At 41.4% G+C, this 27320-nt stretch overlaps 2 protein-coding genes, 1 long non-coding RNA gene and 2 other non-coding genes across 11 annotated transcripts in view; 4 read left to right on the top strand and 1 right to left on the bottom strand.

Annotated features, from left to right (window-relative positions):
• Positions 1–12423, top strand: part of CHD8 (chromodomain helicase DNA binding protein 8) — a 62079-nt gene extending 49656 nt beyond the window's left edge. For 6 of the 7 annotated variants that reach the window (XM_007091336.3, XM_007091338.3, XM_007091339.3 and 3 more), the window contains 13 exons: positions 212–315; positions 2156–2285; positions 3384–3459; positions 3932–3986; positions 4155–4362; positions 5261–5469; positions 5561–6280; positions 6516–6667; positions 6950–7252; positions 8063–8176; positions 8366–8545; positions 8943–9059; positions 11443–12423. In XM_007091336.3, coding sequence (XP_007091398.1) covers positions 212–315; positions 2156–2285; positions 3384–3459; positions 3932–3986; positions 4155–4362; positions 5261–5469; positions 5561–6280; positions 6516–6667; positions 6950–7252; positions 8063–8176; positions 8366–8545; positions 8943–9059; positions 11443–12009 — 2935 coding nt within the window. In that variant the 3' untranslated portion in view covers positions 12010–12423. The remainder of the gene's footprint in view (positions 1–211; positions 316–2155; positions 2286–3383; positions 3460–3931; positions 3987–4154; positions 4363–5260; positions 5470–5560; positions 6281–6515; positions 6668–6949; positions 7253–8062; positions 8177–8365; positions 8546–8942; positions 9060–11442) is intronic. The other variant, XM_015541682.2, reaches the window with a different exon arrangement.
• Positions 2737–2846, top strand: LOC122239965. Its single transcript, XR_006219350.1, has one exon. It is a non-coding gene; the product is annotated as a small nucleolar RNA U6-53/MBII-28 (small nucleolar RNA).
• LOC122239966 lies at positions 7777–7862 on the top strand. The gene has a single exon (XR_006219351.1). It is a non-coding gene; the product is annotated as a small nucleolar RNA U6-53/MBII-28 (small nucleolar RNA).
• On the bottom strand, positions 8178–12707 carry LOC102972503. The gene is made up of 2 exons (XR_446213.2): positions 12539–12707; positions 8178–8598 (listed from the first exon to the last, which is right to left on the bottom strand). It is a non-coding gene; the product is annotated as an uncharacterized LOC102972503 (long non-coding RNA).
• Positions 12708–13512: 805 nt separating this feature from the next.
• SUPT16H (SPT16 homolog, facilitates chromatin remodeling subunit) overlaps positions 13513–27320 on the top strand; it is a 39813-nt gene continuing 26005 nt past the window's right edge. Inside the window, exons 1-2 of the mRNA XM_007091341.3 lie at positions 13513–13743; positions 27009–27101. Of these exons, the coding sequence (XP_007091403.1) occupies positions 13678–13743; positions 27009–27101 (159 nt within the window). The 5' untranslated portion in view covers positions 13513–13677. The remainder of the gene's footprint in view (positions 13744–27008; positions 27102–27320) is intronic.

The following is a 27320-nucleotide window of genomic DNA, read 5'->3' as shown; positions in this document are numbered from 1 at the left end:
TTTATTTCATTCTGTGCTGTCTTTGGGATAACTGATAATTAAGAAAGTATGTCACTTCTTTAATCTTATGCTTGATACCAGTGGAAGGAAATAGGCAGATCCGTGAGCATTTAAGTTAATGGATAAAAGAAGATACCTATAATAATCTTCCCAAGGATTGTTATTTAATTCTCTGCATTGCTGTGTTGACTCTGCTGTCTTCTACCTTTAGTGAGATTGACATATGGTTCCCAGTAGTGGATCAGCTGGAGGTTCCAACAACATGGTGGGACAGTGAGGCTGACAAGTCCTTGCTCATTGGAGTCTTTAAGCATGGTAGGTACCTTTTTTTAGTCTGTTTATTTCCTTTTGTAGACTTACGTCCACAGATGGAACATGTAGCGTAAAATGCTTATGGCCAGTACCTGAGTTATCTGATTGGTTTTCAATAAAATTACGTTTGAATAAGAAACTAGTTCTTAAATATCCAGAGCAAAGCATTTCGTTCCTATAAATAGATGTTCAGAAAGACCAGATGGATAGTTAAATCCCAAGGTAGGGAGTCTCCCATCTGTTCCCTAATCAGTGTTATCAATTTGTATGTTGTGGTATCTTAGTTAAGCTTCCACAGTTCAGGGGAGGTAATATATGCCCACTCCTACTAATAATAAACACGTTTAATTTGTATGAAAGTGTTCTACTTATGTAACATCCTATTTGTCTAAATGTTCAACAGTCACTCTGATGAAGGTATGAGCTACAGTGAAACAAAATGGAGTACAAAAAGGAAGAGTACTCCCTTTTCAGTCTTGCCTAATAACAAATCCTAGGTATTAAAAGCAGTGAGTGCTACTGCTAGGAATTTACCCAAGGGATACAGGAGTACTGATGCATAGGGGCACCTGTACCCCAATGTTTATAGCGGCACTCTCAACAATAGCCAAATTATGGAAAGAGCCTAAATGTCCATCAACTGATGAATGGATAAAGAAATTGTGGTTTATATACACAATGGAATACTACGTGGCAATGAGAAAAAATGAAATATGGCCTTTTGTAGCAACATGGATGGAACTGGAGAGTGTGATGCTAAGTGAAATAAGCCATACAGAGAAAGACAGATACCATATGGTTTCACTCTTATGTGGATCCTGAGAAACATAACAGAAACCCATGGGGGAGGGGAAGGAAAAAAAAAAAAAAAAAAAAAAGAGGTTAGAGTGGGAGAGAGCCAAAGCATTAGAGACTGTTAAAAACTGAGAACAAACTGAGGGTTGATGGGGGGTGGGAGGGAGGGCAGGGTGAGAGGGAGGGCAGGGTGGGTGATGGGTATTGAGGAGGGCACCTTTTGGGATGAGCACTGGGTGTTGTATGGAAACCAATTTGACAGTAAATTTCATATATTAAAAAATAAAAAAAATTAAAAAAAAATAAAAAAAAAAAATAAAAAAAAAAAAGCAGTGAGTGCTAACTTCCAGCCCAGTGACTTAGTGAATTAGAATATCACTTTTTTTTTTTTTTTAACTATTCTGGGGTCACCTGGGTGGCTCCAGAGGTTAAGCATCAGGCCCTTGGTTTCGGCTCAGATCATGATCTCATGGTTAGTGAGTTCAAGTCCTGTGTCGGGCTCTGTGATGACAGTGCAAAGCCTGCTTGGGATTCTCTCCTCTCTCCCTCTCTCCTTCCCTCCCTCCCTCCCTCCTTCCCTCTGCCCCTTACCCGCTCCTGTGCTCTTGCTCTCTTTCTCAAAATAAGTAAACCTAAAAGAAATTGAAAATGTTTTTCTGTTTATTTCTTTAACATAAAAGTAATGGCACTTAATCAACATGTTTTTGAGATGTTTTAAGGGATCAGAAAAACTGAACACTTTCTAATCGTAGATTGACTTGTGAGACAAAGAGGTTTAGATGAGTCCAAACATCCTGAAATATATTCATGGACTCATTCATTCATTCTCTGTTCATCAGACATTCAGTGCCTGTTTGTTTACAGGTGTTTCTTGTCCTTCATTCAAAAATGTGTGACCTAGCCCTAAATTATTTTACTTTTTCAGTTTCCCCATGTAGTTAGTATTTTCTATTATGAGCAAAGTAGCTCAGATAGTTCAATTATTTCAGCACCCTTTAGGCAAAATTAATCTCTTATTTTCTTCAGCTTAAGACCCTTTTTCTTCTAGGCTATGAGAAATACAATACTATGAGGGCAGATCCAGCCTTATGCTTCCTGGAAAAGGCTGGTCGACCAGATGACAAAGCCATTGCAGCAGAACATCGAGTATTGGATAATTTCTCTGACATAGTGGAAGGGTAAGCACTGGTGTTTAATTGTCTTGAAGTTCTGAATCTACCCCATGAAGCCTATTAGTTGCTTATGCTAAGAGACAACATAACTGTAGCCTTGACTGAACCCATTAGTATTCTTAATGATGGTTATACTCATTAATGATAAATTCTTAACAAAGAGTGGGATTAGCAGAAAGGACTCCATAAACTAGGCTAAAACCACACATTGCCATAAGATGCCACTAAGGGTGAAAATTAACGTTACTCCTAAACGGCTTATTTGACATTCTGTTCGGTTTTCTTGCAACACTTTTCTGTGTAGCCACAGCTGACAGGACAATTGATTCTCTTGAAAGATAATAGCCATGCAACTCTCCTACGCCACTTATGTGGTTAGCGCCTCAGGAGATTTTACCCCTGGTTCATCATCTCTCAGTGGTAGCTGACACATACAGGCATAGATTCTGGATACGTGCCTCGATGATGAATTGCCATGCTAATACTGAGTCACCAGGTGGGGCAGTGTTGCCCTGGTTTGGGTGCCAGTGAGTTTAACAAAACTTCTCACATGGAGACCTGAGGGGCATGTTCAGTAGTTGGCTTAGTTCATGAATACCCATTCCATGTACTCTTCTGCAATTGAGAGATTTCTCTGATGATCACAACCTTAGTTTGTTTAGTGCAGAACACTCAAAGGAAATTGGGTCAGTTATTCATTGCAAATCATGTATTATGTCACCCTTCCACTCAGTAGAGCAAAGTAAAACAAGCAAACATGGACTTTTCAAATGTAATAATTAAAGTAAATAGGAAGGATGGGAAGAATGGGTAAAGAATAAAAAAGGCTATCAAGAGAAAGGAAATATGCTGGTTAAAGTGTTTTGTTTCAGATGTGAGCAATTTAGAATGACACTTTGTCAGTTTCTCCCAGTTCTTTGTCCTGTTGGGTGTTGTACCTAACTTTCTCAGATCTTAGCACCTGGCTGCCATTCCTTTAAGCATGAAAGAAAAGACTGCTTCATGCTAGATTATACATTTGGCTAGGTCTTCATCCTAAATTGCTTGTAGTGAAGGAAGATACATTCTTGTGTTGTTTTTTTTCATGCTTTTGAATAATTTTAGGGTTGACTTTGATAAGGATTGTGAAGATCCTGAATACAAACCACTCCAGGGTCCCCCAAAGGACCAAGATGATGAGGTGAGGAATTCTCCTTTGAGTCTAGCTTTTCTCTATTACTAAATAGTTAAGTATTCTCCCATTCCCTGGATCCTGAAGTGTATTGAGTAATTTATAATACAAAATGGAAAGTAACTACCATTTGAGAATATAAAGTAGTAATGGAAAGGATTGTGATACCAACTGGGGGAGACCAGGGATGGCTTTGTGTAGGAGGTGGGACCAAGCTGGATATTGAAGTATATATTATGTGACTGCAAAATTCCTGAGTCCCTAATTTTTAAGCCATTAACAACAACTGATTTTTCAGGTTTTACTTTCTTATCCCTTTAAGTTGGTTGCTTCCATTTCTTTGTGAGGGGTCATTAGAAATTTTTCTTGATCCCTTTGGTGCCATAGAAGGACTCACATAAGAAAGTGATTTCAGAGTGCCAACTTCCCCCCCTTTCCCTCCCCCCCCCCTCCATCCTGTGGGGTGGATCTCCTTCTCTAGGGTGATCCCTTGATGATGATGGATGAGGAGATCTCAGTGATTGATGGAGATGAAGGTAAACTTCTAGGTCAACTAGTACAATTTTGTGTGGGGTGGTGGGTTGGGGAATTATTAACTGAATTCTGTCCTATCCTGGGATTTCTAAGAGCTTTGCTTTTGGGTGGCTTGATTATCTCTACTGTCCTTCCTGTACTGCCTGTTCATTCTTCTTTGCTTCCCACAGCCCAGGTGACCCAGCAGCCAGGCCATCTATTCTGGCCTCCAGGCTCTGCTCTGACAGCTAGGCTTCGGCGCCTAGTAACAGCTTATCAGCGCAGCTACAAGAGAGAACAGATGAAGATAGAGGCTGCAGAACGAGGGGACCGGAGACGACGGCGTTGTGAGGCAGCCTTCAAGCTAAAAGAAATTGCGCGGCGGGAAAAACAGCAACGGTAGTGTGGCTGGGAATTTGGGCTTAGTTGTAGGCTTGCCTTCGGCTATGGGTCTTATTGAATTTTTTTTTTTTAATGTTTATTTTTGAGACAGGGAGAGACTGAGCATGAATGGGGGAGGGGAAGAGAGAGAGAGAGAGAGGGAGACACAGAATCCAAAGCAGGCTCCAGGCTCCGAGCTGTCAGCACAGAGCCTGACGCGGGGCTCAAACTCACAAACTGTGAGATTGTGACCTGAACTGAAGTCAGATGCTCAACTGACTGAGCCACCCAGGCGCCCCGGCTATGGGTCTTATTGAAAAGCATCTTAGGAAGGATTTATTTGGAATTCCCTAGAGGGACCGCTTATTTTTGCCTTTAACTTTTATTCCTCTATGCCAGAAACTTTGGTTGTGTGCCTAACCACAACTCCTAAGGAGGTCTTTTATGTGACCGTTCTCATTTATTTGCCCACATCATTTTTTCCCTTAGTTTGCTATTCTTAAATTCTTATATGTTATAGAGTACCTCTTAACTCCCTCTTCTGCTGTCTTCTGGGCCCCCCCTTTTTTTTTTGTCCCTACTTTCAATTTTTGTTTATTCAAATATTCTAAGCCACATTAAGAAATAACCAGTTTCCCTGTGTTTTGTTTTGTTTTTTTAAGTTTTATTTATTTTGAGAGAGAGAATGAGAGCGGTGGTGATGGGCGGCGGGGGGTGGTGGTGAAGAGAGAGAGAGAGAATCCCAAGCAGGCTCCCACACTGTCAGTGCAGAGCCCATTGTGGGGCTCGAACTCACAAAGCGCGAGATCATGACCTGAGCCGAAATCAAGAGTTGGATGCTTAACCTACTGAGCCACCCAGGCACCCCTTCTCTGTGTTTTTCTGATCACTGTTGCCTGATTCCTCTTCCCTTTAGATGGACAAGGCGTGAACAAACTGATTTCTATCGGGTGGTGTCTACCTTTGGTGTGGAATACGACCCTGATACCATGCAGTTCCATTGGGATCGCTTCCGTACTTTTGCCCGTCTGGACAAAAAAACAGACGAAAGCCTTACCAAGTACTTCCATGGCTTTGTGGCCATGTGTCGCCAAGTGTGTCGCCTTCCCCCAGCAGCTGGAGATGGTAAGCAAGACTGGAGAGTCTTGGGTGAGTGGGGATGGAGGGCAACAGAGCCAAGTCGCTTCATTTCTCTGTCTGCCCCTATCTCTTGCAGAGCCCCCGGACCCTAATCTGTTCATTGAGCCCATCACGGAGGAGAGGGCCTCACGGACTCTTTACCGTATTGAGTTGCTTCGGCGCTTACGGGAACAAGTTTTATGCCATCCCCTTCTGGAAGATCGGCTGGCATTATGTCAGCCTCCAGGTCCTGAATTGCCCAAATGGTGGGAGCCTGTTCGGCATGATGGGGAGCTTCTGCGAGGGGCAGCCCGCCATGGGGTGAGCCAAACAGACTGCAACATCATGCAGGACCCAGACTTTTCTTTTCTGGCTGCCCGTATGAATTATATGCAGAACCATCAGGCAGGAGCACCAGCTCCACCCCTGTCACGCTGCTCTACTCCACTGCTCCACCAGCAGTATACCTCGCGCACTGCCTCACCACTGCCCCTGCGCCCAGATGCTCCTGTTGAAAAACCACCTGAGGAGACAGCCGCCCAGGTCCCCAGTCTGGAGAGTCTGACTTTAAAGCTAGAGCATGAGGTGGTGGCCAGGAGCCGACCAACCCCACAAGACTATGAGATGCGAGTAGCCCCCTCTGATACTACCCCTCTGGTTTCCCGGAATGTTCCACCAGTCAAACTGGAGGATGAGGATGATTCAGACTCTGAGCTGGACTTGAGCAAGCTGTCACCATCATCCTCTTCTTCCTCATCCTCATCCAGCTCCAGCTCCAGCACTGATGAGAGTGAGGACGAGAAGGAAGAAAAGCTAAGTGAGTGCATGTGACAGGCTGTTGGCCCTTTTCCCCATTTCCCACCTCTCCACCCCACTCACCTCACTCTTCCCCTTCTTTTCTACATGCATCCTCTGGGAGAGATTTGGATTTTGATTTGATAGGATACCAAAAGAGATCTGTTACTCTCTGGGCTTTTATTTAAGGCCCATGTAATTCCATTTCTATATAACTTCATTCTTGCATCTCTGCTCACATTCTGTATGGTCTCTAGCTGCTGACCAGTCCCGCTCAAAGCTCTATGATGAAGAGAGTCTCCTGTCCCTCACTATGTCCCAAGATGGATTCCCAAATGAAGATGGAGAACAAATGACCCCTGAGCTTCTGCTGCTACAAGAAAGACAAAGAGCCTCTGAGTGGCCCAAGGTAATAGCCTCATTCCTGAACACATAGTGTGGAAATATAATGTAACAGAAGCGGGAAACAAGGAACAGATGGTTCTGGTTTTCTTTAGTTGTATTTTGCGCTACACGGTTTTTTTCATGAAACTCTTGCCAGTTGACTTAGGGATCTGATACTATTACCTCCCTCCTCCTACCTTGTGATTTTTACCCATTCTGACAATGGTGGCAGTATTGTTTGTCACAGAATCACATAGCTGGTTCTCCGGCCCTAAAACCAGTATTGATTTCTTTTCCCCCCATTCAGGATCGTGTCCTTATAAACCGTATTGACCTCGTCTGCCAGGCTGTACTCTCAGGGAAGTGGCCTTCTAGCCGCCGGAGCCAGGAAATGGTAACAGGAGGAATTTTGGGGCCAGGCAACCACTTGCTAGATAGTCCCTCCTTGACTCCAGGAGAATATGGTGACTCTCCAGTCCCCACACCACGAAGCAGCAGCGCGGCTTCCATGGCAGAGGAGGAAGTGTCTGCAGTCACCACAGCAGCAGCTCAGTTCACAAAACTTCGCAGAGGCATGGATGAAAAGGAGTTTACGGTTCAGATCAAAGATGTAAGCTTAGCATTTAGGCACTGGGAAGTGGGGAATGAGGCTGTAGTTTTACTAACTACTTCACTAACATGATACTAAACTCATTTGGTTAGCTAACTTTAAAAATAAGAGGGTATAAAAATTAGAGCTCACACAGCTCCATTGAGGAGAAGTCATTGCAGTAAAGGAAGGGATCTTGACTTCTATCTCCTGGGGACTAGATTAAAAGAAACAATATTTTTGAAAGAAATTTAATTGATACAGGGTTCTCTTGGGAGGCTTGTTTCTAGATCCTAGAAACCTAGTTTTTAAAAATTGAATTCAAGTTGTAGGAAAGCTGTTAAAATGACACTGAAGTATTTATGGGCCTTATTAAGTCAAAAATAAGAAGTCATTCCTACTGAAATTAAATCAGTGTTACTTATTTTACAAATGGGAAGTTTAATTTCCTGATCCTCTTCCCTATTGAAACCCTATTAGTTGCTCATTAAGTACTCAACAAGAAAAATTTCTTAAAGTATGTGTTAGGAATTATCAGGATTTTGCTCCTGTGATGATTTGCCATGCTAATATTGAGACACCAGGTAGGGGGTGTTGTTGAAATTCTTCTCTTACTTCTTTTCTGAGGGGCACTAGGTCAAGAAACAAAATCTGTCTAAGGGAAAAGTATATAGGTTTTATCATATTTCTGATTTCTACCTTTTAGTCAGATGGCCTTCTTTCTCATCCTTGAGCCAGAGGATGACCCTTACCCCAAGATCCCCAAAGCTTAATATTTACTTTAAAAACATGTGCCATATGACATTTTGGGTGGGTGGGTTGTCTTCTTAGGAGGAAGGATTGAAGTTAACATTCCAGAAGCACAAGTTGATGGCTAATGGAGTAATGGGAGATGGACATCCTTTGTTTCATAAGAAGAAGGGAAACAGAAAGAAGCTAGTCGAGGTGAGTGATAGAAAAAGTCTTTAATGTGATGATTAGATTTTTTTTATTCCTACTAATTGATGAAGGCAGTTGGGATTAAGGGACTAGAAGATACTAGAATTATTTTATGGCTACCATTGGCTCTACTCCCCCTCCCTCCCTGCCCCAAAGAAGAGTATGTGCTCATGGGGGTGGATTCTGGGTTTGCAGCTGGAGGTGGAGTGCATGGAAGAGCCTAATCACCTTGATGTGGACCTGGAGACCCGGATCCCTGTCATCAATAAGGTGGATGGTACTTTGCTGGTGGGTGAGGATGCCCCTCGCCGGGCTGAACTGGAGATGTGGTTACAGGGTCATCCAGAGTTCGCTGTTGATCCCCGATTTCTAGCGGTGAGTGGCAGTTCCATCCAGCAAGATTTAAAGTCATTCCCTTGGTGTTTAAGCTGTGTGAGAGGGAGGAAGCATGCCGTATTATGTCATCATTTCTGTACCTGCCAAATCAGAATAATAATACCTCGTCTTCCCAACTCACAGAGTTGTAAGGATCAAAATAAAATAAGTTAAAGCACTTGCTAAACTAAATACTAGGCAGTTATTTACTGTTGAACTATTATCTGATCACCTGATTTTGGGGGGAGAGATCAGCTTAATGGCAGTTTCCCACCAGGACTAATCCTTTCCTTGCCATGCAGTAAGCATGTATTGTCAAACTAGACACTAGTACCTTAATAATTACTCCAGGGAAGATTTTTATTCCTCTAGGATGACTGATCCTTTTCTATTTCAGTATATGGAGGATCGCAGAAAACAGAAGTGGCAGAGATGTAAAAAAAATAATAAGGCGGAATTGAACTGTTTGGGAGTGGAACCTGTCCAGACAGCTAACTCTAGGAATGGGAAAAAGGTGAGTGAGACTGAGGCGTTACCACTCTGTTCCCACACTAGATGTGACTGGAGAAATTATTTGATGCTATGTTACTTACCTTTTTAACAGTGTATGAAAAAAATTTATCTTCAGTCCACCAATCAGAAAACCAGAGTAATTTTATTGGTTTTAATACAGTCCTTTAGCATTGTCATCTCTACAATAGCATAAAGTTCTAAAAAGTAACTAGCACGTCAAGCATATTAAAACACAAGAATTAGTAAGATGTGTTGGAACATTCAAGGCCTTCTGCTCTTCTAGGGATTGACTAGGGAGTTTTGGCAAATCTTTAACCTTTCAGTTTGCACATCCTGAAAAGTTGAGGGTATTGGAGCAGATAATCTCTTAAAAGTTTTAGGATCCTGTTTATTTATTTAAAAAAAAAAAAATTTTTTTTTAACGTTTATTTATTTTTGAGATAGAGAGAGACAGAGCATGAATGGGGGAGGGTCAGAGCGAGGGAGACACAGAATCTGAAACAGGCTCCAGGCTCTGAGCTGTCAGCACAGAGCCCGACGCGGGGCTCGAACTCCCAGATTGTGAGATCATGACCTGAGCCGAAGTCGACCGCTTAACTGACTGAGCCACCCAGGCGCCCCAGGATCCTGTTTATTTTAGAAGGGACTTGGGGGCTACTAAGGAAAATAGTCATAGCGTTTCCCAACATGGAGGAGTTTGAGAATCACTGATAATAACGCCAGTAATGGAAAAAGGAAAGGAAAACATGTTTTATAGTTTGAAACAACATTGGTTATTCCATTATTTTCAAATGTACTTATGCTTTTACCCCAGTTATAGGCCTTTTGGTAGATTAAGTGCTGATAATCCTTTCTACCAAAATATAACTGTAAAAGTTTCTCTTTGCTATGTTAGCCTTACTTTGGGCAGTAATTATATTTTTTAAACATATTAAATCATGGTTTGTTTGGGAAGCACTTAAAGTGATAAGTACTTGTATATACTCCCTTTATCTAATCATCCCCTTTCATGTACATCTGTACATATATATGTAATATGTATATAAAAATACAATGTATCTTTTAGCAAAGTCAGTTTCCAAATAAACATTATCTTTTGCATTTAACAAATTGAGATCATTATTTTGCACATTATAGTAATTTGTGAGGGGCATTTATGAAGCTTATTTTTTTTTATTGGTAAAAGTGGTTTCATATAAGGATTGTTGGCCATAGAAGAATAGTTTAATTTTTCCTCTTATCCTCCATGGGACCAAAAGTGTGATAATAAGCACAGTGGTTGATATGTGAGACTGATGGCTGAAGGCTGGATCCTTCTCTGTCTTGAATTTCACGTTACAGAGCAGCTTCATAAAAAAGGCTTTTCTCCAGTATTACCTATTTTTACCTCAAGTATTTTGTTATTTCTTTATAGTCAGTTGAAACAAAAGATCCTAGGGAGTCACAGAAAATCATAATATGACTAGTACAGAATTTTTGATGTAGACAGAATTGATCGTATATCTAGCACTGCATTATTACTTGTAACTGTGGGAGTTTAGGTGCTATTATAGTTATATTTTAAAAGTCTATACAAATACGGAGTATTGAGAGGTTTATCTCCAAATCAGAAAGGTATATTCCCGTGTCACGTGTTAGAGTTAGATTGGTAAATAGAGTGCAGAGATATAGGCACCAACTGTCTGAGTTTAATTCTAGGTTACCCAGTATTGTACTTAGGTCTAGCAAAGCAGAGGTACTAGTTCCAGCTTCGGTATACTTAATTAAAATTTACAGTCAGAACATCTAGAAGAAGTGACTTCAAATTCAGCAGATAGGTTCTTTTTATCAGTGTGAACAAAACTTAAATTTCACGAGGAGCTACCCACAGTCTTTTTGTTGTTCTAAACATCCAGGAGTCTTAACCTGACCTGTCTTTAGTTTACCACACTCTGATATTCTAATGAGTGATAACTTTGTGAATACCAATATAGTCGTTCTGCACTTCACATGATAAATTTCATGTGAACAACCTGCCATCAGTAAAGTATACTGTGCAAATACTGATTCACTCATTGGCTTACTCAGGCCCCTTTAATTTCTTAAAGGTAAGAAATGGGCGGATGGACTAAAGATACAATGTAGTCACGGAAAAAAGAAAACTCTGGTTCACATGAGTATCAGTATCAATTCCTTGATCTTAGCTTGGGCCTTGCAGTGCTTCCAGCAGCTACATCCAGCATTTCCTCCTCCTTATTACCATCAAGCCTTATCTGAATGTGCTTGTTTTGCTGCTCCTAAAGATAGAGTCAGTGAAAAAGAATTTGCAAGCTAGGGCTCTGTTGGCTTCTATTTTGCTTTTTGACTTTCTTACTTGTTTACCATCTTCTTTTCCTTTCTCCTAGGGTCACCATGCTGAAACTGTGTTCAACCGGGTTTTGCCAGGGCCTATTGCACCAGACAGCAGCAAGAAGCGGGCCCGTAGGATGCGACCAGACCTTTCTAAGATGATGGCCCTGATGCAGGGTGGAGGCACTGGGTCCCTGTCTCTGCATAATACCTTCCAACACAGCAGTAGTGGCCTGCAGTCTGTGTCATCTCTGGGTCACAGCAGTGCCGCTTCTGCATCTTTGCCTTTTATGCCGTTTGTGATGGGTGGTGCAGCATCATCCCCTCATGTAGACTCCAGCACCATGCTTCATCACCACCACCACCACCCCCACCCCCACCATCACCACCATCACCATCCAGGCCTGAGAGCCACTGGCTTCCCTTCTTCACCAGCCACTACCACCTCTGGTACTGCCTTGAGGTTGCCACCACTGCAGCCTGAGGAAGACGAGGACGATGAGGATGAAGATGATGATGATGATTTATCTCAGGGCTATGATAGCTCAGAAAGGGACTTCTCACTCATTGATGATCCTATGATGCCAGCCAACTCAGACTCGAGCGAAGATGCTGATGACTGAAGCCCCAGCATGGTCCCCATTGCTTGGGTGGCTGCTGTTATTTTCAATTACTCTGGCCCTTGGACTATGGAAAAGTGGGAGGGGCAGGGGAGATGTGGGGAAACCCAGGACTCCAGGAGGTGAAAAGGAAAAAGAAAACTTGTACCTGATTGCTTCCAAAATTGAGAGGATTGGGTGGGCAGGGGGAACTCCTAAAAAAATACATGACCACTTCCTCATTTCTGGGGAAGGAAAGGAGACTAGAGCAGCTGATGTGCTCACCCCTCCCTAAACCCCTCCATTAACCACAGACTATGTAGCGCTGGCCCTAGCCTCTGGCAGAGCCTGTTCCTGGCCGAACTGTGGATACAGCTGGAGGGTCAGGAACTGTTACCTTCCTTCCCCTTGGCATTAATAAATTTAAGTTAATCCTTTTCCACTCTTCCTTTGTTCTATATTTGCTCAAACCCAATATAAAGGTTAATTTTGAATTCATGATGGGTAATTTCAATACCATTTCCAAAGTTCATTATCTCTCATACAAAGTTACCTTGGACAGGACAGACAAGTCGTCTCCACTCCACCAAAGGGCATATGTTAAGTGTAGTCCAGCTTGCTAAAGGCAAGGCAATTATTTAATGTAAATAGTAGGCAAATGTTCAGATTCAAACTCCCAAGTTCTTAAATGAGGAGGAAGAATGTTGCCAAGGAACCATGTACATTTTACCTGGAATTAACTGAAATAACGGTGCTTTTGAGAAGCCTTAAGAATGGTGTCACTTCATGGACTGTGGCAAGGGGACAGGCTGACCGGAAGGAACGTTGTCAAGATTTGAGCCGGGTTGGGGGGGGGGAGCGGAGACTGGGTTGTGTTAAGCCCCTCAAGCCATTTGTTTCCTACAACTCTTCTCCCACCATCCCAGGGCTCAGATGAAGCCTGGGCATTTCATTTCCTTTTCTAAGGCAAGGTCCTTTCACCATAATTTATTGGTAGGGTGCGTTTTTTTCTCCTCGGTTTGTTCTCTGTGCCCGGAGCCTCAGACCCAGCGTCCCACCACGAAGGATCCTTCTAGACCAGGAGCTGCAAAGGGTTTTGCTTCCCCACCCTTTCTAGGAGGGGAACGCACCCAGCCTTCCCTCTCCCGTCCCACGCCAGCTCCCGCTCTTTCCGCTTCCCCGGCATTTGTCGGTGGGTGGGGCCATTGCAGCGGCGCGCGGCAGCTCGTGTGGGGCGGGGCACGTGTGGGGCGGGGCAGGCTCGGCAGGCCTCCCGCTTCCTTCGCGGTGCCCCGCCGCTGCCGCCTCCGCCAGAAGTTGGAGCTCCTGCAAACCGCAGCCCGACTGAGAGTGAGGGCGGGGCGGAGCGTCACGTGATGACGTCGCTTCGCGTGCGGCTGTTGCTAAGTTGACAAGAAAACCCCGCGAAAATCTAGACTCTTTTAGTGTTGCACATTTTGTTGATTTTCCACTGTCTTTCTTCCTCTCCTTCCGCTAACCTCCGGAGAGAGGATTAAAAGAAAAAAAAAAAAAAAATCCAAGCGCTGTCGGGACCCGGAAGCGGAAAGGGCATCTTTGAGGTCGATACTTCCGGGTCACTGGGAGAGTGCGGGATTCCGGGGCCGAGAGCGGGTGGCGGATCCGGGACCTCGCGTGATTCTCGGAACCCGAGCAGGAGCGGCGTCTGTGGCTATGGCTGTGACTCTGGACAAAGACGCTTATTACCGACGAGTGAAGAGACTGTACAGCAATTGGCGGGTGAGATAGATCCCGTAATTTTCCCTGGGGAGCCCCCCTCTGCCATCCCATAATAATCCCATTTCTCGGCGCCCTTTTTTCCCTTTCCGTCGGGAATTCCCGGGTTCAGTGTCGCGCCCCTTTAGTTGCTGCAGGACCATTCACCGCAGGCCGCCCCCAGCGCCGCCCCGGAACAGGGAATCCCCCGCAATCACCCTGCCCTGCATCCACCACCATCTTCCCCGCGTGCTGGCCCCCGTCATGCATAACAGCCTCCTCTCACAATTCCTTCCCGCCCTGGAAGAGGCATCATCCTTCCCTCCCACTCTGTGATCACGTCTTGCTGCCCCCCTCCTGCAGTGTTCATACACACCCACGCACTCGCTCTGTCCTTCCAGAATCCGAGTATTCCGCCCCAGGTCCCGCCAGAATTGGCAACCTTCTTCGTAAAGGGTGGATGGAGGGGCCAGCAAGATGTGAATCCGGCTTTTCGTGTTTATCGTTTGCGGGGCTTTTGCTGGAGTTCAAAAAAAAAACAAAAAAAAAACAAAAAACCGCTCACGCGCAGCCGTCTCATGTTCTAGGCCCTGCTGTGGGTAACACAGAAACCCTAATGCTGAAAACCTGCAAGCATTAGTAATGCAAAAACGATGTGATGCTTAAAACCTCACTAGTTTTCCTCTTTGGTAGAGTATCCGGGGCACGTGTTGAGAAAAAGCGCTGTTGCAGTCTCCAGTGTTTTAAAGGTTGGGTAATTTTGCCGCTTGAGAAACGTCCACGATTGAAATTTATTTTTATGAAAGTAATTTATCAATTCATACATTTGATTGCGTCCTGTGGTGCAGGCTGAGCTGTCGAGCTTAAGTCTGGCCTCTGAACTCTGTCATCCAGGGAAGCTAAAACTAATAAAGACTTTTTAAAACCTGAAAAATGTCCTGACAAAAGTGATCAGTTCTGATTTTCAGCATGTAAATTGCCGTTCAAAGAGACCCTCCACTAAAAACCAAGCTATTAAACTTGGTCAGTTACCTGCCAGTCATATTAAAGGTTCATGTGTTTTTAATTCTTTGAAGATAAATGTGTTAGATAATTGAAAGTAAAACGGAGTCTTTGTTGCATTTTTATGAAAATAAGGACTTAATCCTAGAAAAATGCTGAACATAGTTTTATTTTTAAGATTTTGTATTGGTTAATTTCTATCAAATGTTTTCACAGTTTCTTTCACTGTTACATTTTTAAATAATGCACGTTACAAAAACTTTCAGGGGCACCTGGGTGACTCAGTCCGTTGAGCATTGAACTCTTGATTTCAGCTCAAGTCAAGATCCCAGGGTTGTGAAAGGCTCCTCCTCCCTGAGCTTGGAGCCTGCTTAAGAGTCTCTCACTCCCTTTGTCTGTCTCCCTTCCTGCTTGCTCACACATATGCGCTCAAGCTCACTCGCTCAAGCTCACTCCCTCTCTGGTGCTCTTGGGCTCGCTCTCTCTCTCCCTCCCCCTCTCCAATAAAAAAAAAAGTTGAGCATTCGACTTTGGCTCAGGTGGTAATCTCATAGTTCTTGAGTTGGAGCCCCACACCAGGCTGTCTGCTGTCAGCACAGATCCTGCTTTGGGTCTCTGTCCCCCTCTCTCTCTGCCCCTCCCCCGCTCGCTGTCAAAAATAAACATTAAAAAAGCATGCTGTGAAAAAAAATAAAAATGTGTTTTTAAAAAGAAAAAAAAAACTTTCTGAAAGTTGCAGTATTTTCCAAAGATTGATGTACAAGGGTGCAGTATATAATAAATATAAATAAATCAGAAACTCTCTCTTCCACTCATATACCCTGAAATTATACAGCTTAGATGTGTAGGTTGTTCCTAGTCCCAGTAATTAAGAGTTTATCAGGTTATTCATCTTCTCTAGATCATTCACAAAAGCTAAGATTCATTTAGTCAGTGTTCCATTACGTGATTGATAAATGCAAAGCATGAGACTGGGAAAAACTGGAGGCCTAAAGACAGATTGGCAAACTTAATAATATTAAGTAGCAGTGTTTAAATCAAGGAAAGTTAAATTATAGGCCCTTGTTTTTTGTTCCTCAAAAATATTTTTGAGAGAGAGACAGAGGGAGAGGGCGCAAGTGAGCAAGGGGCAGAGAGAGGGAGAGAGAGAAAAGTGGGGCACAAGTCCACCCAAAGCAGGGCTCCAGCTCATGATGTGGGACTTGAACTTACGAACCATGAGATCATGACCTGAGCCGGTCAGATGCTTAAGGACTGAGCCACCCAGGCACCCAGAAACCATTAAGGTTTATCCTGGCCCTTCTACTTACGTCATTTGAAGAGGTATGTTAAATGTTAATAAGAACTGGTATTGTATAAAGTTATGTGTCAAGTCCATATGAAAATGTACTCATTAGCAAAATTTTGGCTAATTATTTTGAAAATCTTATTTGAATAAACTTTCTATTTTCTTATAACTGTGAATTTTAATAATTATGTCCAGAACCCACCTGTAGAATTCCTTTCTGCATCATAGTCTTTCCAGGTTACAGTACTTCATTCTGACCTGCTTAAACAAAGATCATGGTTGTCGGGTAAATTCTGGTTGCTTATTCTCTTAGCTGTAGCAGAAAGATAGTGAAGTATATAGGTGTGTGCTATATGTATTTTTTACACTTTTTCCTTTTTTAATAAGAAAACTAGCCTTGAGATGCAGGAATAGCTTGAACTATACAGATCCCAAGTCTTGTATTGTCCATACCCATCTTCAAAGAAATATCCATTATGAAAAAAATTCACAAGCTAGAAAATTTGTTAGTTGCCACATCCACTTTTTTGTTTTAAATACCTGCACGCATAAGCTTTTCAGAACTGTGTGATTGTGTGTGGTAGCTCCAGCTCTCTTCAGCCATAGAGATTAGTGGAGAACCAAAAAGCTACTAACCTTATTTTGTTTTTTAGAGAGAGAGCATGAGCGGGGGAGAGGGTCAGAGGGAGAGAGAATCCCAGGCAGGCTCTGCACTGAGCTAACGTGGGGGTCAGTCTCACGACCTGGGATCATGACTTAAGCTGAAACCAAGAGTCCAGCACTCCACTGACTGAGCCAGCCAGGCTCCCCATGTTTTGTTTTGTTATTTTTAATAAGAACAGGAGCTAATGTGACTTCTAATCTCACTTATCTGCAAATTGAGTTTGGGTTAAATACATATTGTGAGGCTACTGCAAATAACATATTATTTTTTATTACAGTTTTCATTAATTTATGTCTAAAAACAGCAACATCACACACTTCTGTTTGAGTAGAAATTTCCAAAACATTAGTAAGTATATAGTGTCATTTTAAAGATGAGAAAATCGGCTCAGTCGAAAATCAAACAGGAGATCTTCGTGACAACTAGAACTTATTACTGTTTTGTGACTGTAGATGTTGGAGTCTAGTCCAGTCCTGCCTCTTCTATTTTAGATCAGAACTTGCGTGAGCAGCAAGCATTTGCAGCCCTTGTCTATTTCTGTGTTAGAAAACTCCGGGTAGTGGCAGTGGATCGTGAGAGTGGGCTCTGGGCTTCTCCTCTCCTCTTATACTTAACTGGGTCCTTATTTAGGGCTCCCAGCCTTTTCAGGATTGTGATCATTTTTAACCAGGTACTATGATTAGTACTGCATGGGGTAAGAGGTGAAGGAGGTTAGTCTCCATTCTGCAGTTCAGCTGCTTTGAGAACCGAGGGAAACAATATCCAGGCACACCTAGAACCCTACCTCTTAGGGCATCCTGCTATGTGTGAACCTTGACTTTAGTCATCTGCCTTTTATCCCAAAAGAATTATGTCACCGTTTTCAAAAGGAAAGCCAGTCCAGTGCGTTCACTCACGTGCCTGTATGCCACGGGTCAGGATGGAAATGATGGGTGGCTCTAACCCTAAAAAAGAAAGTTTGTGTCCATGGAGAAAACTATATGCTATAGTGTCCGTGCCTCGCTCAATTGGTGCTTTCTGACTGCTGATTTTTGTGTTGCGGACGAGTGTCTTGTTCTGGATTGCTCTCCAAAAGTAGACAGTTACCTTTTATGGCTTAGGAAGGTTCTTTAAAATATAGGCAATTCCCATGCTTCTTTCATCAAGATATTGGGTTATTTCTATCCATTCCCATTCTTAATGGCTCTTTTATCTTGAGTGAGGTAGATAAAGGTTTAAGTAATGTGTGGGTCCCTTGACTTCAAGAAGAGGAGGCTAGATGGAAGTAAATGCCTGAGCAGGTTGGGGTACATTTATTCTTGCATGCTCAACTTTTATAGTCTACTCCCGTTACTAACTTTCTTACATTTTTATCCCTGGTTACCAATTCTCGTGCCTGGCATGTAGTAGCCACTCAATGAACGATGGTGACAGTTTCTGAGCTTTCATGCATCCTTGCTTGGTTCGAAGAGGCTTCTGTCCAGGCTACATATAGGTGACCATAAGTTCTTCCTTTCCTGGTACTATTCACCTGTTGTCTCTATGTAATTATTAATGGCACACCTTTTTATTCTCCAGATTGTCTTGGTATGAATGACAAATTATATCCTGGCTATAACCCGGTACTTCAAAAATGTTTCCTCTTTTTAGTGCAATACCCATTTGGTTCAAAGGGAGATAGTTGTTCCTCTGTCATGGTATTTCCCCAACTTTTATTATTCTGATACCACCTTCACAGTTTCTGCTTATTCATTGTTATCTGTATGTACTTTGTACTTTGTTACTTTTAATTAAGTAATAACATAGGTTTTTAAAAAAACAGGTAGTTCTGAAAACCTTAAAAACCAGTCAACTGCCTCAGAAGCAGTTACTTTTAGTTCTTCTGCTTCATATTTTGAAATGCTGTCTATACATTGTTATTTCTTGAATTGTCAGTCTTAGATATTAACTGTTGTCTTGTTTTGGTAGTTTAGGATTTAAATTTAACTTTTGTATTCTGTCACACTTCATTCCAGCTTCCTTACCTCCTGATACTTTTTAAATCTTTCCCTGACAGGGTTGCCTGGGTAGCTCAGTCGGTTAATAGGCTCAGGTCACGATCTCGTGGTTCATGAGCTCCAGCCGTGCGCATCGGGCTCTGTGGTGATAGCTCAGAACCTGGAGCCTGCTTTGGATTTTGATTCTGTGTCTCCTTCTCTCTCTGCCCCTCCCCCAGTCACACTTTGTTTCTCTCCCTCTCTCTCTCTCTCTCTCTCAAAAATAAATAAACATTAAAAAATTTAAAAAAATAAATTTCTCTGGGGCGCCTGGGTGGCTCAGTCGGTTAAGCGGCCGACTTCGGCTCAGGTCGTGATCTTGCGGTCTGTGAGTTCGAGCCCCGCGTTGGGCTCTGTGCTGACAGCTCAGAGCCTGGAGCCTGTTTCCGATTCTGTGTCTCCCTCTCTCTGACCCTCCCCCGTTCATGCTCTCTCTCTGTCTCAAAAATAAATAAACATTAAAAAAAATAAATAAATCTCTCCCTGACACATTGTTATGGAAAACTTCAGAGAGAAAAGTCAAAGATTTTTACAGTGAACACCTGTGTACCCACCACCTACATTAATAATTCACATTTTATTATACTTGATTTATCACATATCCACCCCTCTTGATAAGTTTTTTTTTTTCACAATTTTTATTAAAATCAGTAGTAAGTTTACATTTTTATGCTCATGTAGATACTTTCACTGCTGGGTGAAGTAATAAAGTACAATTACTTTTCCTATTCTCTACGATTCATTTTTCCTGACACTAGTGATTGCCTAAATTTCTCTCTTTTTTTAAATGCTCCTAGCCCTAATTATTTCCTTCAGGCCTGTCATAATCTTCTCAATCTTTTATTTTAAAATTGTCACACTTGGGGCATCTGGGTGTCTCAGTTGGTTGAGCATCTTACTCTTAATTTCAGCTCAGATCATGATCTCACTCTTTGTGGGATCAAGCCCTGCATCAGGCTCTGCACTGACAGCATGGAGTCTGCTTAGAATTCTCTGTCTCCTTCTCTGTCTCTGCCCCTCCCCCACTCGTGTTCTCTCTCCAAATAAATACACTTAAATTTTTCACACTTGTCAGATATTTTATTAATTCTGTGTTGGGGTTTTTTTTTTTTTAAGTTTATTTATTTTGAGAGAGATAGAGAATCCCAAGCAGGCACCACGCTGTCAGTGCCCAGTGTGGGGCTCCATCCCATGAACCGTGGGATCATGACCTGAGCTAAAATCAAGAGTCCAGATGCTTGACAGAGCCACCCAGGCGCCCCAATTCTGTGTTGTTTTTTTAGCTTCACCACCATTCCCCTCCCCCAACCTTACATTATATTGTTCTATCTGTACAGGTTGTTCTCCAAGCCTACTGAACTTGGGACTTTCCAATATTGGGTCCCCTATATCCTACAACCTTTGTGTTGATTTTTTTTTTCTTGTAAGAGCATTTTCTCTAAGCTTTTTAAAGGATATAGAGAATATATGTTTCTTAAGCGGTTGTGTGTCTTAAGTTTTATTCTGTCTTCACTTTTGGTTAATAATATAGTTAAGTATGATTAAAATTCAAGGTTGAATTCAGCTCAGAATCTAAGCAGTCATTCGGTAGTCTTCAAACTTGCAGTATTTTCAGAAGGCAAATGTGTCTCTTTCCTGATTCAGTATATATGGCCTGTTCTCTCTGAAACATTTCAAATCCTCTCTTTATCCCTTGTGTTTTGAAATTTCACTGCCTTCATAGGAGGCTTTTTTTTTTTTTTTTCCTTCCATGCATTAATTGGAGGGGCGGGGGGGGGGGTTCTGTTCAGTCTCCAGGCTCAGTGCCCTTCAGTGTTAGATTTATTCACTGTTTGATTACTTTTTTCCCTCCATTTCCTCAGTGATCTTTTTTGTTGCCCCTGATATTCCCCTTCCAGAGCTTTAGACCGCTTGACTTAAGTTTGTTGGCTATCTTTCAGTTTTGTTTCCTATCTTTGTCCTCTATTTCCAATACTGCTTCTTAACTTTATTTTCCCACTTACAGATTTTTAAAATTTTCAGCTATTTTTAATTCTTAATCTCTACTCTCGTTGTTTCATGGATATGCTATATTTATTTTATAGGAGGTGTTTTTATTTAATTTTTATCTTCTGTTCTCTGTGTTGTCTGTTTCCTCTGAGTTTCCTTGATTCCTCTTACATATTGGAGACGTCACAGACACCAAAGTAAGACTTGGCTACCCATCCGTATTAAGAATAAAATAATAAGACACTGGTTGGCAGCTCTGCATGGATGGGGCCTCTCAAAGAATAGGGGTAACTGTAGAGTGAATAGGCTCACTTATTCCATGGAGGACCCCCAAATGTCAGTATGTGAAGAGTTTTCTCTGAATTCAGTGAGGACATGCAAAGAAAAATCTTCTTAATTCGTTCCTGATGGTCACTCAAAATACAGACTTTAACTTTCTAAAAATTAGTACTTGCTTCTGCTGTGCCTAATATCTGAAGCTAGAGCCTTTTTGAGCTCATTTTTCCAGAGATTTTTGCTAAAGGATTAGGTGTTGTCTCAGGACTTTCAAGAACTGGGGGGGGCAAGAGGCAGGGGAGTCCCTTTCTTAAGCTTACTGACCAGACCTTCCGTTTTTAGCCCTGAACTCACCCAAGTGCAGTATACTCCGTTCCCTTTCCCTGATACTTGGTGCCTCCAGAGTTTAGCCCCCTGGGGCTCTTTGAGATCTGCATACCTTACCATTGAGAAAGCTTGTCAGGCACTTGGGGTGCAGCTACCATAGCTCTGCTTAGTTGTTTCCCACTCATGTCCTCTTTTATCTTCCAGAATCCTGTTGAATTCTTTAAATCTAACTATATTCAGAAAGGATCCTTTACATCACTATAAATGGAAAATTGTGTCACTTTCCAAAATTAAAAAGTAAAGATCATATAAGCACAACAGCATTATTAAATTCTACCAGCTGTTAAGGACTAGCATTGAACAGATATGTTCTTTTTTAAAAATTTTTTTATTAAGCTTTTATTTTAATTTCAATATAGTTAACATACAGTGTTATATTAGTTTCGGGTGTACAATATAGTGCTTTTATACGTTACTCAGTGCTCATCATGATAAGTGTACTCTTCATCCCCATCACTTATTTAACACACTTCCCCACCCACCTCCCTTCTGGTAACCATCAATTCTCTATAGTTACGAGTCTGTTTCTTGGTTTGTTTCTCTTTTTTTTTTCTTTGTTCATTTATTTTGTTTCTTACAATTCACATACTAGTGAAATTATGTGGTGTTTGTCTTTCTCTGACTTACAGTGCTTAGCATCATACTCTAGTTCCATCCATGTCATTGCAAATGGCAAGATTTTGTTCTTTTTTATGGTTTAATAATATTCCATTATATATATATATGTGTGTGTGTGTATATATATATGTGTATATGTATATATATGTATATATGTGTGTGTGTGTATGTATATATGTGTGTGTGTGTGTGTATATATATATATATATATATATGCCATTTCTTTATCCATTCATGTATCAGTGGACACTTGGGCTGCTTCCATGATTGGGTTATTGTAAATAATGCTGCAATAAAACGTAAGGGTACATATATCCTTTCAGATTAGTATTTTTGTATTTTGGGTGTGTAAATACCCAGTAGCGTGATTACTGGATCAGAGGGTAGTTCCATTTTTAACATTTCTTAAAATTAAAAAAAAAAATTTTTTTATCTTTATTTATTTTTGAGAGAGGGAGAGACAGAGCATGAGCAGGGGAGGAACAGAGAGAAGGAGACACAGAATCTGAAGCACGCTCTAGGCTTTGAGCTGTCAGCACAGAGCCGATGCAGGACCCGAACCCACGAACTGCGAGATCATGACCTGAGCCGGAGTCGGACGCTTAACCAACTGAGGCACCCAGGGGCCCCTATTTTTAACTTTTTGAGGAACCTTCTTACTCTTTTCCACAGTAGCTGTACCAGTTTGCATTCCCATCAACAGTGCACAAGGGTTCCTTTTCTCCACATCCTTGCCAACGCTTGCCGTTTCTTGTGTTTTGTTTTGTTTTGTTTTGTTTTGTTTTGTTTTGTTTTGTTTTGTTTTGTTTTAGAAACAGAGGGAGAGAGAGAATCCCAAGCAGCCTTGACACTCAGGGCAGAGCCCGACACAGGGCTTGATTCATGACCCTGGGATGATGACTTGAGCGAAAACCTAGAGTCAGATGCTCAACTGACTGAGCCACCCAGGCGCCCCTTGTGTTTTGGGAGTTTTGTTTGTTTTTAATGCTTATTTATTTATTTTGAGAGAGGGAGAGAAAGAATCCCAAGCAGGCTCCACAGTGTCAGCACAGAGCCCATCTTTGGGTTTGAACCCACGAATTGTGAGGTCATGACCTGAGCCAAAATCAAGAATCAGACACTTAACTGACTGAGCCACCCAGGCACCCTAGTGTTTAAAAAAAATTTTTTTTTAATCTTTATTTCTTTTTGAGAGAGAGAGAGAGCAGGGGAGGAATGGAGAGAGAGGGAGACACGGAATCCAAAGCAGGCTCCAGGCTCTGAGCTGTCAGCACAGAGCCCAACAGTCTCTGATCTTTGCTTAAAAACTCAAATATTAAAAATAGATCTAACCTGTGACCCAGCAATAGCACTGTTAGGAATTTACCCAAAGGATACAGGAGTGCTGATGCATAGGGGCACATGTACCTCAATGTTTATAGCAGCACTTTTCAACAATAGCCAAATTATGGAAAGAGCCTAAATGTCCATCAACTGACGAATGGATAAAGAAGATGTGGTTTATATATACAATGGAATACTACTTTCCAATGAGAAAGAATGAAATCTGGCCATTTGCAGCAATGTGGATGGAACTGGAGAGTGTTATGCTAAGTTAAATAAGTCAGGCAGAGAATGACAGATACCGTATGTTTTCACTCATATGTGGGTCCTGAGAAACTTAACACAAGACCATGGGGGAGGGGAAGGGGAACCTTGATACAACCAATGCCAAGAAAGGCTCTTTAGGGTCTTGAATGATTTAAGAATGTAAAAGGGCCTGCTATCAGTCTGAGAACAACTGAGCTATATGATTCCGATGACATCACACATTAACACTAATTTTGGTATTAAACATTCTCTCCTCTCCCAATTTTTGCTACATATGCTCTAGTTCTTCATTAAACATTGATTTTGTGGCAGTAATATTGCCGCTACCTTGATAACCTCCCAAAATTAGGAACAAGAAACTGCCTATGTTTAATGCTTATGTGTTCTAGCTACAGATAAGTGTAATTTCCATGCCCATACATCTGTCTATAAAAACCACTGAAATTAATCAAAAAGCCTCTTTTAGTATTTTTTGATATTTGAAATCTTGCTCCAGTCAAAACCTTTCAACAAAGAAAAAGATATCAACATGTATAAAAATTCAGAATACATAGTAATACATTTTTAAAAAGTATACACAGTGTAATCATGTAACTTAGTCATTAATGATATGGGAAATTTATCCAAAGTGGTCTCAATAAAACTGAAAATAGGGAGACAGAAAAAAAGGCCCACATATTCAGCTTTTTTATGCCAGTGGGGAAGCAAACTCAACTATTCCAAGGATTTTAATTCCTATAAAATGCCTAGTTTTCCACTGCCCATCACAAAGGTGATAAACTCAAATTTTATCATTGACTACATAATACATTTTCATTTTCCTTGAACTGACAGGCTCACTTCACTCATTTTCAAGAAAATGTATGCCTGTTACCCAAGTCTGCTTAAATGGCTACTTCAACTTGTTATTCAAATAATTGTAAAGTTTTCCTTAAGATAACCATCATATTTCAATTTGCACACAGAACTGGTTTGTGTGTACTTCACGTTTCTTTATACAAAATATTAAAAAGACATGCTAGAGTGTTGGGATTACTTACTGTTGATCATTTTTATTGCATCAAGGACATTCTTAGAGAAATAGCCTCCCCTTCCACGAGTATGTGGTAATGAATTACTTTGGTGCCAATTACCTTGATTTGTGCTAAGGCACTAGCTGTTTTTGTTGTTGTTGTTTAATTTCTTTTTAATATTTTTAATGTTTTTATTTATTTTTGAGAGATAGTGCAGACAGAGAGGGAGACAGAATCGGAAGGGGCGCCTGGGTGGCTCAGTTGGTTCAGCGCTGGACTTCATCTTAGGTCATGATCTCACAGTTTGTGGGTTCAAGCCCTGTGTCGGGCTCTGTGCTGGAAGCTCATAGCCTGGGGCCTCCTTTAGATTCTGTGTCTCCTTCTCTCTTTGCCCCTCCCCCTGCTTGTTCTTTCTCTCTGTCTCAAAAACAAATATTAAAAAAATATATATTAGAATCCTTAGCAGGACAGAGCCCAGCGCAGGGCTCAAACCCATGAACCATGAGATCATGATCTGAGCCAAAGTCAGACACTTAACCGACTGAGCCACCCAGGGACCTGAAGGCACTAGCTGTTTTAACTACCATTGCTTTTGCATTATCAGTGAGAACTAATGATAAACCTTCCCAACCTGAAGGAAAACATTTTCTTCCTGAAAATCAGTGGGGGAATGCATACAGTTTCTATGTGGTAATTTCTTTGGGTTATGTATTTTTTTGTGGTAGAGAAATTCAACAGAACCCTTAATTGTTGTACTATATTTGGATTCTTACCGGCAACCAGAAGCTTTGTTGTGTGGAAGAGTCTGATGTAGATGTTTTTCTTGACTTTATAGGGGAAGTTAGAGATTTGACCTTCTAGCCCACAATTTCCAGTCTTTTGGTCTTACGGAACCGTTGAAGAGTAGCTGATGGAGTGGTTGCAGGACTCACACTTCTCAATTGCAAAACTTAAGATAAAGCTGGAGTAATCAAAACGACATGATATTGGTATAAGGATGGACGCTTAGATAATGGAATAGAATTGAGAATCCAAAAATAAACCCTCACATTTGTGTCATTTGATTTTTTTTCTAATACATAATTTGATTTTTTTTCCCTAATACATAATTTGATTTTTTGACTGGGACAGTTCAGTGGGGGAAAGAATAGTCTTTTCAACAATGAGGTAACCATATGCAAAAAAATGAAGTTAGGCCTCTTCCCCACACCATACACAAAAATTAACTCAAAATGAATCCTAGATCTAAATATCAGAGCTAGAACTATAAAACTGCTATAGAAATACAGGTAAATTTTTTATGTCCTTGGATTAGACAAAGCCTTCTTAGATATGACCTCAAAAGCACAAGAAAATAATTTGGACTCCTTCAGAATTAAAAACTATCATGTGTGAAAGGACAACATCATTAGGAAAGTGAAAAGAAGCCACTGAATGGAGTAAATTTGTAAGTCATATCTGATAAGAGACATATCTGGAATATAAAAGGAGCTCTTATAACTGAATAATAAAACAGTAATTCAGTTACACAATGGGCAAAGGATGTGAATAGGTGCTTCTCCAAAGAAGGTAGACAAATGGTCCGTAATCACATGAAAATGTGCTCAGCATCATTAGCTGTCAGAGAAATGCAGATCAAAACTACAGTGAGATACTACTTCACATGCAGTGGACAATGTCTCTAATAAAAAAAAGCCAATCATTATGTGTTAGTCAAGATATGGAGAATTTGGCATCGTGATAAATTGCTGTTTGAGAATATGAAATGGTGCGGTCACTCTGGAAAACAGTCTGACTCCTCAAAAAGTTAAACACAGAGTTACCATATATATGACCTAGTAATTCTTCACGTAGGTATGTACTCAAGGGAAGTATGTCCACACAAAAACTGACATGAATCTTCATAGCACCATTATTCACAGTAGCCAAAATATGGCAATAACCCAGATGTCCAGCAGTTGATGAATAGATACAGTAGTAGATCCATACAGTGGGTCGTTAGTCACAGAAAGGACAAAGTACTGACACATGCTACAACATAGGTGAACCTTGAAAGCATGTTAAGTGAAAGAAGCCAGATGGAGAGGCCACATATGTTAGTCCATTTATACGAAATGTCCAGAATAGACAAATCCGTAGAGACCAGTTAGGTTAACAGTTGCTTAGACCTAGGTGGAGATGTAGGCCATCTTTTGGGAAAGAGGAAAATGTTCTAAAGTTAGATTGTGATGGTTGCAGAACTCTGAACACACTAAAAGCCATTGAATTGTATGTAAGTTCTCTCTCAATAAAGCTGTTTAACAAAGAGAGTAATGACTGTGAGGCTGCCAAGCAAACTTGGCATTACTATTAGGAAAAAAATCTATACCCTGAGTAAATACTGAACTTTGTATTCCAGTTTTACTAGGATAAAAAGATGACCAAATTACCTACTCTTTACTTTTCAGAAAGGAGAAGATGAATATGCCAACGTTGATGCCATTGTTGTATCAGTGGGTGTTGATGAAGAAATTGTTTATGCCAAATCAACTGCCTTACAGGTGAGAGGTTTATGGCAGTTTTAGGCCTGAGAATCCTCGAATCATCGATGGCACTGTTCAGTGTGGTATTCACTAGCCATATTAAAAATTAAATTCTTCAGTCCCAAGTCTCAAGTACTGAGTACCATATTGGAGCTGGTAGAGAATATTTCCATCATCATTAAAAGCTCAGTGGACCCCCCCCCCCCCACACACACACACAAAACAAGGAAGAAAAAA

This window comes from Panthera tigris, chromosome B3 (genome assembly GCF_018350195.1).
Source record: "Panthera tigris isolate Pti1 chromosome B3, P.tigris_Pti1_mat1.1, whole genome shotgun sequence".
NCBI classification, from domain to species: Eukaryota; Metazoa; Chordata; class Mammalia; order Carnivora; family Felidae; genus Panthera; species Panthera tigris.
The sequence above is the reverse complement of the archived record's forward strand: the minus strand, read 5'-3'. Positions and strand labels throughout refer to the sequence as shown.